The sequence below is a fragment of the Panulirus ornatus genome, chromosome 28 (assembly GCF_036320965.1).
Source record: "Panulirus ornatus isolate Po-2019 chromosome 28, ASM3632096v1, whole genome shotgun sequence".
Classification (NCBI taxonomy): Eukaryota; Metazoa; Arthropoda; class Malacostraca; order Decapoda; family Palinuridae; genus Panulirus; species Panulirus ornatus.
The window spans coordinates 17,113,160-17,125,656 of record NC_092251.1 but is presented as its reverse complement, the minus strand read 5'-3'; the positions used below and the strand labels follow the sequence as shown (position 1 = coordinate 17,125,656).

General features: G+C 42.0%; 1 protein-coding gene across 10 annotated transcripts in view; it reads right to left on the bottom strand.

The window, feature by feature from the left end:
• LOC139757869 (uncharacterized) overlaps window positions 1-12,497 on the bottom strand; it is a 283,058-nt gene that overhangs the window by 150,316 nt on the left and 120,245 nt on the right. For all 10 annotated transcript variants that reach the window (XM_071678788.1, XM_071678787.1, XM_071678784.1 and 7 more), the window contains one exon: window positions 5,297-5,507. In XM_071678788.1, the coding sequence (XP_071534889.1) occupies window positions 5,297-5,507 (211 nt within the window). The remainder of the gene's footprint in view (window positions 1-5,296; window positions 5,508-12,497) is intronic.

Here is a 12,497-nt window from a genome sequence, read left to right as displayed (position 1 = left end):
AGCCGGCAAGGAGGCGGGTTTGGATGGTACTGCAGTGAAATTTATAAAAAAAAAAAAAAGGGAGGGGGGGTGACTGTGTTGCTGATTGGTTGGTAATGATATTCAATGTATGTATGGATCATGGTGAAGCGCCTGAGGATTGGTGGAATGCATGCATAGTGCCACTGTACAAAAGCAAAGGGGATCAAGAAGAGTGTTCATATCAAAGAGGCATAAGTTTGTTGAGTATTCCTGGGAAATTATATGGGAGGGAATTGACTGAGTGTAAAAACATGTATAGAGCATCAGATTGGGGAAAAGCAGTGCGGTTTCAGAGGTGGTAGAGGATGTGTGGATCAGGTGTTTGCTTTGAAGAATGTCTGAGAAATACTTAGAAAAAACAGATGGATTTGTATGTAGCAGTGAGTGCTCAAATTACAGAGGTATAAGTTTGTTGAGTATTCCTGGTAAATCATATGGGAGGGTATTGATTGAGAGGGTGAAGGCATGTACAGAGCATCAGATTGGGGAAGAGCAGTGTGGTTTCAGAAGTGGTAGAGGATGTGTGGATCAGGTGTTTGCTTTGAAGAATGTATGTGAGAAATACTTAGAAAAGCAAATGGATTTGTATGTAGCATTTATGGATCTGGAGAAGGCATATGATAGAGTTGATAGAGATGCTCTGTGGAAGGTATTAAGAATATATGGTGTGGGAGGAAAGTTGTTAGAAGCAGTGAAAAGTTTTTATCGAGGATGTAAGGCATGTGTACGTGTAGGAAGAGAGGAAAGTGATTGGTTCTCAGTGAATGTAGGTTTGCGGCAGGGGTGTGTGATGTCTCCATGGTTGTTTAATTTGTTTATGGATGGGGTTGTTAGGGAGGTAAATGCAAGAGTCCTGGAAAGAGGGGCAAGTATGAAGTCTGTTGGGGATGAGAGAGCTTGGGAAGTGAGTCAGTTGTTGTTCGCTGATGATACAGCGCTGGTGGCTGATTCATGTGAGAAACTGCAGAAGCTGGTGACTGAGTTTGGAAAAGTGTGTGGAAGAAGAAAGTTAAGAGTAAATGTGAATAAGAGCAAGGTTATTAGGTACAGTAGGGTTGAGGGTCAAGTCAATTGGGAGGTGAGTTTGAATGGAGAAAAACTGGAGGAAGTGAAGTGTTTTAGATATCTGGGAGTGGATCTGGCAGCGGATGGAACCATGGAAGCGGAAGTGGATCATAGGGTGGGGGAGGGGGCGAAAATCCTGGGGGCCTTGAAGAATGTGTGGAAGTCGAGAACATTATCTCGGAAAGCAAAAATGGGTATGTTTGAAGGAATAGTGGTTCCAACAATGTTGTATGGTTGCGAGGCGTGGGCTATGGATAGAGTTGTGCGCAGGAGGATGGATGTGCTGGAAATGAGATGTTTGAGGACAATGTGTGGTGTGAGGTGGTTTGATCGAGTGAGTAACGTAAGGGTAAGAGAGATGTGTGGAAATCAAAAGAGCGTGGTTGAGAGAGCAGAAGAGGGTGTTTTGAAGTGGTTTGGGCACATGGAGAGGATGAGTGAGGAAAGATTGACCAAGAGGATATATGTGTCGGAGGTGGAGGGGACAAGGAGAAGAGGGAGACCAAATTGGAGGTGGAAAGATGGAGTGAAAAAGATTTTGTGGGATCGGGGCCTGAACATGCAGGAGGGTGAAAGGAGGGCAAGGAATAGAGTGAATTGGAGCGATGTGGTATACCGGGGTTGACGTGCTGTCAGTGGATTGAAGCAAGGCATGTGAAGCGTCTGGGGTAAACCATGGAAAGCTGTGTAGGTATGTATATTTGCGTGTTGTGGACGTATGTATATACATGTGTATGGGGGGGGGGTTGGGCCATTTCTTTCGTCTGTTTCCTTGCGCTACCTCGCAAACGCGGGAGACAGCGACAAAGTATAATAATAAAAAAAATTGTATGTAGCATTTATGGATCTGGAGAAGGCATATGATAGGGTGGTTAGAGATGCTTTGTGGAAGGTTTTAAGAGAATATGGTGTGGGAGGTAAGTTGCTAGAAGCAGAGAAAAGTTTTTACCAAGGATGTACGGCAGGTGTACGAGTAGGAAGAAAGGTTCTCATTGAATGTTAGTATGCGGCAGGGGTGGGTGATGTCTCCATGGTTGTTTAATTTGTTTATGGACTGGGGGGTTAGGGAGGTGAATACAGGAGTTTTGGAGAGAGGGGCAAGTATGCAGTCTGTTGTGGATGTGAGGGCTTGGGAAGTGAGTCAGTTGTTATTCGCTGATGATACAGTGCCAATGGCTGATTTTGGTGAGAAACTGCAGAAGTTGGTGACTGAGTTTGGTAAACTGTGTGAAAGAAGAAAGTTAAGAGTAAATGTGAATAAGAGGAAGAATCAATAGGGTTGAGGGACAAGTTAAGTGGGAGGTAAGTTTGAATGGAGAAAAACTGGAGGAATTGAAGTGTTTTAGATATATGAGAGTGGACTTAGCAGCGGATGGAACCATGGAAGCAGAAGTGAGTCATAGGGTGAGGAAGGGAGCGAAGGTTCTGGAAGCGTTGAAGAATGTGTGGAAGGCAAGAACATTATCTTGGAGAAAAAATGAGTATGTTTGAAGGAATAGTGGTTCCAACAATGTTATATGGTTACGAGGCACTAGCTAAAGATAGGGTTGTGCAGAGGAGGGTGGATGTGTTGGAAATGAAATGTTTGAGGACAATATGTGATGTGAGGTGGTTTGATTAAGTAATGAAAGGGTTAGAGCGATATGTGGTAATAAAAAGAGTATGGTTGATAGAGCAGAAGAGGGTGTATTGAGATGGTTTGGTCACATGGAGAGAATGAGTGAGAAAAGATTGACAAAGAGGATATATGGGTCAGAGATGGAGGGAAAGAAGTGGACGACCAAATTGGAGGTGGAAGGATGGAGTGAAAAAGATTTTGAGCCATCAGGGCCTGAACATACAGGAGGGTGAAAGACGTGCAAGGAATAGAGTGAACTGGAACGATGAGGTATACCGGGGTGGACATGCTGTCAATGAATTGAACCAGGGCATGTGAAGCTTCTGGGGTAAACCATGGAAAGTTTTGTGGGGCCTGGATGTGGAAACGGAGCTGTGGTTTCGGTGCATTACACATGACAGCTAGAGACTGAGTGTGAATGAATGTGGCCTTTGCTGTCTTTTCCTAGTGTTACTTCGCACACGCATGGGGGGAAGGGGGTGCCATTTCATGTGTGGTGGGGTGGCAACAGGAATGTGTATATATGCATATGCCTGTGTATGTATATGTATACATTGAAAGGTATAGGTATGTACATGTGTGTGTGTGGGCATTTATGTATATACATGTGTATGTGGGTGGGTTTAGCCATTATTTTGTCTGTTTCCTTGCACTACCTCGCTAACACGGGAGACAGCGACAAAGTATAATAATAATGATAAAAGAAAATAAACATATGTCTGCTAAGCAATACATAAAAAGGGTATGGAAGAGTTCCTTTATAGAGTGATGGAAGTGACTCAAATACAGAATAAGTGAGAAGGAAGGGGGTTTTAGGAAAAAGTAGGGGATGTGTGGATCAGATTTTTGCAATGATACTGACCTTGGAGAGTATCAAGCAAAAGGTAAGAGGACATATGTAGCTTTTCTGGATCTGGGGAAAGCATGTAACAGAGTCGAGTGGAATGCTTTATGGGATGTTTAAAGGATATATAGGTAGGAGAAAACCACTGGATGGTGTGAAAACCTTCTATGGAGCAGCAAATGCATGTGTAAGAGTGGACGGAGAATTGAGTCTCAATCCAAGCTTCACTCCAATGCATCCATATTCAATCAGAGTAGAGCATCTGATATGATATTCTGAGATCAATTAATGCAGAATTTTACTGAAAAACTCCTGAATCATTTGATGCATCAAAAGCATTATGACCAGAGTTGCCTTCCAGGATGGTTAGCTTACCAACCTTCTCAGTGTCAATGTGATAATACGCTAAGCTGGAACGAACACATGAACATCATCAAATCCTCCAGCTACTTCCTTTACATTCTTTATACACTAAAGACACTTGGTTGCTGTCAAGATGCACTCCTTTAACTCAGGCAGATCAGATGTCTTTTCTTTCTGCCTCACCCAAACTTGGACTGCTGGCATTCTCTCCACAAACATACAATCTTTCCTGTCACACATAACATTTGACAACACTCAACTCACACAACTAATTCTTCGTAACTCTAGATCTTCTTGCTGGCCCTGCCTTTTGGCATAGTGGTAGGAGCAATAGATAGATGTATTTGGTAGGAACATTAAGTAAAAACATCATGTAAAAGTAGTAGGTTGGAACATTAGGCAGGAGCATTAGGTAGAAGTAGGTTGGAATATTTGGCACGAACATTAAGTAGACATATTAGGGAGTAGTAGTCGGTAAGAACATTAAGTAACAGCCTCTGGAAACCATGCTAGAGTTGCCTCTGCAGGTGGCCTGTTATGGGAGAGGCATTAAAGGCAAAGAAATGGCACTGGAGTTCAACAGTAATGAAGACTTTTGTAGTGGCCATTCCCATGAAGGAGTGCCCAAATGACATGGGCAACAGAGATAGACAGATGGAAGACACTTGGACTCTGGCACCAGAATTCAAGAACATTTACATAACCTTCATTCACCTTACACTCAACTATGCCTTCCCTGCCAGGTAACCTTCAGTCTCCTTAAACTCAACTATGCCTCCCCTACCTAGTCTTCCCTATCAACTACAAACAGCAGGGTATCATATGATTTCTGATATCCAAAACTTAGGAATACTGAAAATGTATTTCAAAAAATCAGAAAAAACAAATAATTTCAGCCAAAAATAAGGTACGTGTAGGTATTTTCTCATCATTTAATCAAGATTATGAATATTTTTTCAATCTGTCCAACAACTACTTTTTTATTAACTCTATAAAATGCATGGCCTCCTCCTCCCCTCTCTGACATTCCTAAAGCATGCATAAAGCATGACTGACATTTTTGGTTGTGTTCTCTTCAATTACTTGTCATGTGAGTGTGGACTTATTACAAAAACTGATGGTAAGTGCAGGAGTCTTCTTAGATAACTTAAAAGCCATATTTCTTTCAAGAGCAAGAAAACCATCATATCTGGATAGTGCATGAAAAAGCAACTTATGATGCTGCTTTATGACACATCTTTTTCAGTCAAGCCTAAATTAATAAACAACAAAAACTTAATGCAATACTACAAGACAGAAAAGAAAAAGTTGATATCAAATACATTCTAAACCAAAGAAAACTCAGTTGTTATGACAACCTAAATGAAAAGTTTCCAGGTTCTTACCTAATACGCTGTGCCCTTTTAAGTGGAGATGGACAAAACATTTCATCTGGTTCAGATTTAATAAACACTGCAGAATCTACTGGTTCTTCCTTGATTTGTACAAAGTTTTCTATCTCATGAGTTCTTGCACGCCCTCTGCCTCTCCCTCGAGAGCCCCCACCACTTGGCCTTCCACGGCCTCTACGCCGAGGGGGAAGTTCTTTATGCATCTCTAATAAAAGATAAAAGTACATAAAGTCCATATATATGTAATATAATTTCAAGAGAATCAGTCTGTCCTGGTTGTTAGTTTTTTGATGCTTAATATTTGGTGAAGTAAGGCATTTACATCATATGCTTTAATTTAATGAAAGTATCTTCCTTATTTTCATTAATTTAAGAATATTTTTTATGTTACAAACGAATTGATGTATATGACTGTGCATATGTATATATATATGTGTATGTGTGTGTATGTCTGTGTATGTATATGTATATGTATATGTATATATATATATATATATATATATATATATATATATATATATATATATATATTATCCCTGGGGATAGGGGAGAAAGAATACTTCCCACGTATTCCCTGCGTGTCGTAGAAGGCGACTAAAAGGGAAGGGAGCGGGGGACTGGAAATCCTCCCCTCTCGTTCTTTTTTTTTTTTTTTTTTTTTTTTTTTTTTTTTTTTCCCCAAAAGAAGGAACAGAGAAGAGGGCCAGGTGAGGATATTCCCTCAAAGGCCCAGTCCTCTGTTCTTAACGCTACCTCGCTATCGCGGGAAATGGCGAATAGTATGAAAAAAAAAAAAAAATATATATATATATATATATTTTTTTTTTTGCTTTGTCGCTGTCTCCCGCGTTTGCGAGGTAGCGCAAGGAAACAGACGAAAGAAATGGCCCAACCCACCCCCATACACATGTATATACATATGTCCACACACGCAAATATACATACCTACACAGCTTTCCATGGTTTACCCCAGTCGCTTCACATGCCTTGATTCACTCCACTGACAGCACGTCAACCCCGGTATACCACATCGCTCCAATTCACTCTATTCCCTGCCCTCCTTTCACCCTCCTGCATGTTCAGGCCCCGATCACAGAAAATCTTTTTCACTCCATCTTTCCACCTCCAATTTGGTCTCCCTCTTCTCCTCGTTCCCTCCACCTCCGACACATATATTCTCTTGGTCAATCTTTCCTCACTCATTCTCTCCATGTGCACGAACCATTTCAAAACACCCTCTTCTGCTCTCTCAACCACACTCTTTTTATTTCCACACATCTCTCTTACCCTTACGTTACTTACTCGATCAAACCACCTCACACCACACATTGTCCTCAAACATCTCATTTCCAGCACATCCATCCTCCTGCGCACAACTCTATCCATAGCCCACACCTCGCAACCATACAACATTGTTGGAACCACTATTCCCTCAAACATACCCATTTTTGCTTTCCGAGATAATGTTCTCGACTTCCACACATTCTTCAAGGCTCCCAGAATTTTCGCCCCCTCCCCCACCCTATGATCCACTTCCGCTTCCATGGTTCCATCCGCTGCCAGATCCACTCCCAGATATCTAAAACACTTCACTTCCTCCAGTTTTTCTCCATTCAAACTCACCTCCCAATTGACTTGACCCTCAACCCTACTGTACCTAATAACCTTGCTCTTATTCACATTTACTCTTAACTTTCTTCTTTCACACACTTTACCAAACTCAGTCACCAGCTTCTGCGGTTTCTCACATGAATCAGCCACCAGTGCTGTATCATCAGCGAACAACAACTGACTCACTTACCAAGCTCTCTCATCCCCAACAGACTTCATACTTGCCCCTCTTTCCAAAACTCTTGCATTCACCTCCCTAACAACCCCATCCATAAACACATTAAACAACAATGGAGACATCACACACCCCTGCCGCAAACCTACATTCACTGAGAACCAATCACTTTCCTCTCTTCCTACACGTACACATGCCTTACATCCTCGATAAAAACTTTTCACTGCTTCTAACAATTTGCCTCCCACACCATATATTCTTAATACCTTCCACAGAGCATCTCTATCAACTCTATCATATGCCTTCTCCAGATCCATAAATGCTACATACAAATCCATTTGCTTTTCTAAGTATTTCTCACATACATTCTTCAAAGCAAACACCTGATCCACACATCCTCTACCACTTCTGAAACCACACTGCTCTTCCCCAATCTGATGCTCTGTACATGCCTTCACCCTCTCAATCAATATCCTCCCATATAATTTACCAGGAATACTCAACAAACTTATACCTCTGTAATTTGAGCACTCACTCTTATCCCCTTTGCCTTTGTACAATGGCACTATGCACGCATTCCGCCAATCCTCAGGCACCTCACCATGAGTCATACATACATTAAATAACCTTACCAACCAGTCAACAATACAGTCACCCCCTTTTTTAATAAATTCCACTGCAATACCATCCAAACCTGCTGCCTTGCCAGCTTTCATCTTCCGCAAAGCTTTTACTACCTCTTCTCTGTTTACCAATTCATTGTCCCTAACCCTCTCACTTTGCACACCACCTCGACCAAAACACCCTATATCTGCCACTCTATCATCAAACACATTCAACAAACCTTCAAAATACTCACTCCATCTCCTTCTCACATCACCACTACTTGTTATCACCTCCCCATTTGCGCCCTTCACTGAAGTTCCCATTTGCTCCCTTGTCTTAGGCACGTTATTTACCTCCTTCCAGAACATCTTTTTATTCTCCCTAAAATTTAATGATACTCTCTCACCCCAACTCTCATTTGCCCTTTTTTTTACCTCTTGCACCTTTCTCTTGACCTCCTGTCTCTTTCTTTTATACATCTCCCACTCAATTTCATTTTTTCCCTGCAAAAATCGTCCAAATGCCTCTCTCTTCTCTTTCACTAATACTCTTACTTCTTCATCCCACCACTCACTACCCTTTCTAATCAACCCACCACCCACTCTTCTCATGCCACAAGCATCTTTTGCGCAATCCATCACTGATTCCCTAAATACATCCCATTCCTCCCCCACTCCCCTTATATATATATATATATATATGTATATATATATATATATATATATATATATATATATATATATATACATATATACATATATATATATATATATATATATATATATATATATTTTTTTTTTTCTTTTTTTATCTTGTCGCTGTCTCCCGCTGGAACGACGAAAGAAATGCCCAACCCCCCCATACACATGTATATACATACGTCCACACACGCAAATATACATACCTACACAGCTTTCCATGGTTTACCCCAGACGCTTCACATACCTTGATTCAATCCACTGACAGCACGTCAACCCCGGTATACCACATCGCTCCAATTCACTCTATTCCTTGCCCTCCTTTCACCCTCCTGCATGTTCAGGCCCCGATCACACAAAATCTTTTTCACTCCATCTTTCCACCTCCAATTTGGTCTCCTTCTTCTCCTTGCTCCCTCCACCTCCGACACATATATCCTCTTGGTCAATCTTTCCTCACTCATCCTCTCCATGTGCCCAAACCACTTCAAAACACCCTCTTCTGCTCTCTCAACCACGCTCTTTTTATTTCCACACATCTCTCTTACCCTTACGTTACTCACTCGATCAAACCACCTCACACCACACATTGTCCTCAAACATCTCATTTCCAGCACATCCATCCTCCTGCGCACAACTCTATCCATAGCCCACGCCTCGCAACCATACAACATTGTTGGAACCACTATTCCTTCAAACATACCCATTTTTGCTTTCCGAGATAATGTTCTCGACTTCCACACATTCTTCAAGGCTCCCAGGATTTTCGCCCCCTCCCCCACCCTATGATCCACTTCCGCTTCCATGGTTCCATCCGCTGCAAGATCCACTCCCAGATATCTAAAACACTTCACTTCCTCCAGTTTTTCTCCATTCAAACTCACCTCCCAATTGACTTGACCCTCAACCCTACTGTACCTAATAACCTTGCTCTTATTCACATTCACTCTTAACTTTCTTCTTCCACACACTTTACCAAACTCAGTCACCAGCTTCTGCAGTTTCTCACATGAATCAGCCACCAGCGCTGTATCATCAGCGAACAACAACTGACTCACTTCCCAAGCTCTCTCATCCCCAACAGACTTCATACTTGCCCCTCTTTCCAAAACTCTTGCATTTACCTCCCTAACAACCCCATCCATAAACAAATTAAACAACCATGGAGACATCACACACCCCTGCCGCAAACCTACATTCACTGAGAACCAATCACTTTCCTCTCTTCCTACACGTACACATGCCTTACATCCTCGATAAAAACTTTTCACTGCTTCTAACAACTTTCCTCCCACACCATATATTCTTAATACCTTCCACAGAGCATCTCTATCAACTCTATCATATGCCTTCTCCAGATCCATAAATGCTACATACATATCCATTTGCTTTTCTAAGTATTTCTCACATACATTCTTCAAAGCAAACACCTGATCCACACATCCTCTACCACTTCTGAAACCACACTGCTCTTCCCCAATCTGATGTTCTGTACATGCCTTCACCCTCTCAATCAATACCCTCCCATATAATTTACCAGGAATACTCAACAAACTTATACCTCTGTAATTTGAGCACTCACTCTTATCCCCTTTGCCTTTGTACAATGGCACTATGCATGCATTCCGCCAATCCTCAGGCACCTCACCATGAGTCATACATACATTAAATAACCTTACCAACCAGTCAACAATACAGTCACCCCCTTTTTTAATAAATTCCACTGCAATACCATCCAAACCTGCTGCCTTGCCGGCTTTCATCTTCCGCAAAGCTTTCACTACCTCTTCTCTGTTTACCAAATCATTTTCCCTAACCCTCTCACTTTGCACACCACCTCGACCAAAACACCCTATATCTGCCACTCTATCATCAAACACATTCAACAAACCTTCAAAATACTTACTCCATCTCCTTCTCACATCACCACTACTTGTTATCACCTCCCCATTTGCGCCCTTCACTGAAGGGCGCAAATATATATATATATATATATATATATATATATATATATATATATTTTTTTTTTTTTTTTTTTTTTTTATACTTTGTCGCTGTCTCCCGCGTTTGCGAGGTAGCGCAAGGAAACAGACGAAAGAAATGGCCCAACCCCCCCCCCCATACACATGTACATACACACGTCCACACACGCAAATATACATACCTACACAGCTTTCCATGGTTTACCCCAGACGCTTCACATGCCTTGATTCAATCCACTGACAGCACGTCAACCCCTGTATACCACATGGCTCCAATTCACTCTATTCCTTGCCCTCCTTTCACCCTCCTGCATGTTCAGGCCCCGATCACACAAAATCTTTTTCACTCCATCTTTCCACCTCCAATTTGGTCTCCCTCTTCTCCTCGTTCCCTCCACCTCCGACACATATATCCTCTTGGTCAATCTTTCCTCACTCATTCTCTCCATGTGCCCAAACCATTTCAAAACACCCTCTTCTGCTCTCTCAACCACGCTCTTTTTATTTCCACACATCTCTCTTACCCTTACGTTACTTACTCGATCAAACCACCTCACACCACACATTGTCCTCAAACATCTCATTTCCAGCACATCCATCCTCCTGCGCACATCTCTATCCATAGCCCACGCCTCGCAACCATACAACATTGTTGGAACCACTATTCCTTCAAACATACCCATTTTTGCTTTCCGAGATAATGTTCTCGACTTCCACACATTTTTCAAGGCTCCCAAAATTTTCGCCCCCTCCCCCACCCTATGATCCACTTCCGCTTCCATGGTTCCATCCGCTGACAGATCCACTCCCAGATATCTAAAACACTTCACTTCCTCCAGTTTTTCTCCATTCAAACTCACCTCCCAATTGACTTGACCCTCAACCCTACTGTACCTAATAACCTTGCTCTTATTCACATTTACTCTTAACTTTCTTCTTCCACACACTTTACCAAACTCAGTCACCAGCTTCTGCAGTTTCTCACATGAATCAGCCACCAGCGCTGTATCATCAGCGAACAACAACTGACTCACTTCCCAAGCTCTCTCATCCCCTCGACTTCAACTTTGCCCCTCTTTTTAAAAATCTGCATTTACCTCCCTAACAACCCCACCATAAACAAATTAAACAACCATGGAGACCAACACACCCCTGCCGCAAACCTACATTCACTGAGACCAATCACTTTCCTCTCTTCTACACACACATGCCTTACATCCTCGAAAAAAAACTTTATGCTTCAACAATTTCCTCCCACCCCCATATATTCTTAATACCTTCCCAAGCATCTCTATCAACTCTATCTATGCTTTTTCCAGATCCATAAATGCTACATACATTCCATTTGGGTTTTTTTAAATATTTCTCACATACTTCTTCAAAGCAAAAACCTGATCCCACTCCTCTACCACTTCCGAAACCCCCTGCTTCCCTTTCCCCCAAACTGATTTTCTGTACAGCCCTCACCCCCTCAATCAATACCCTCCCATAAATTACCAGAAAACTCAACAAACTTATACCTCTGTAATTTAGCACCACTCTATCCCCTTTGCCTTTGTACAATGGCACTTGCATCATTCCGCCAAACCTCAGGACCTCACCAGGTCAACATACATTAAATAACCTACCCAAACCCGTCCCAAAAATACGCACCCCCTTTTTTAAAAATTCCACTGCAATACCATTTCCAACCTGCTGCCTTTTCCCCTTTTATTCCCAAGGCCCCCACTACCCTTTTCTGTTTACCAAACATTTTCCCTAAAAACCCCCTCACTTTGCAAACCCCCCCTCGCCAAAAAAAACCCTATATCTGCCCTCTATTTATCAAACACATTTAACAACCCCTTTAAAAAACTACTTTCCCCCCCCCTCTCCCCATCACCACTATTGTTACACCTCCCCCTTTTTCCCCTTCACTGAAGCGCAAATATATATATAATATATATAATATATTTTAAAATATATAATTTTTTTTTTTTTTTTTTTTTTTTATACTTTGTCGCTGTCTCCCCGTTTGCGAGGTAGCCCCACAGGAAACAGACAAAGAAAAGGCCCAAACCCCCCCCCCCCTACACAGTACAACACACGTCCACAACACGCAAATAACATACCTACACAGCTTC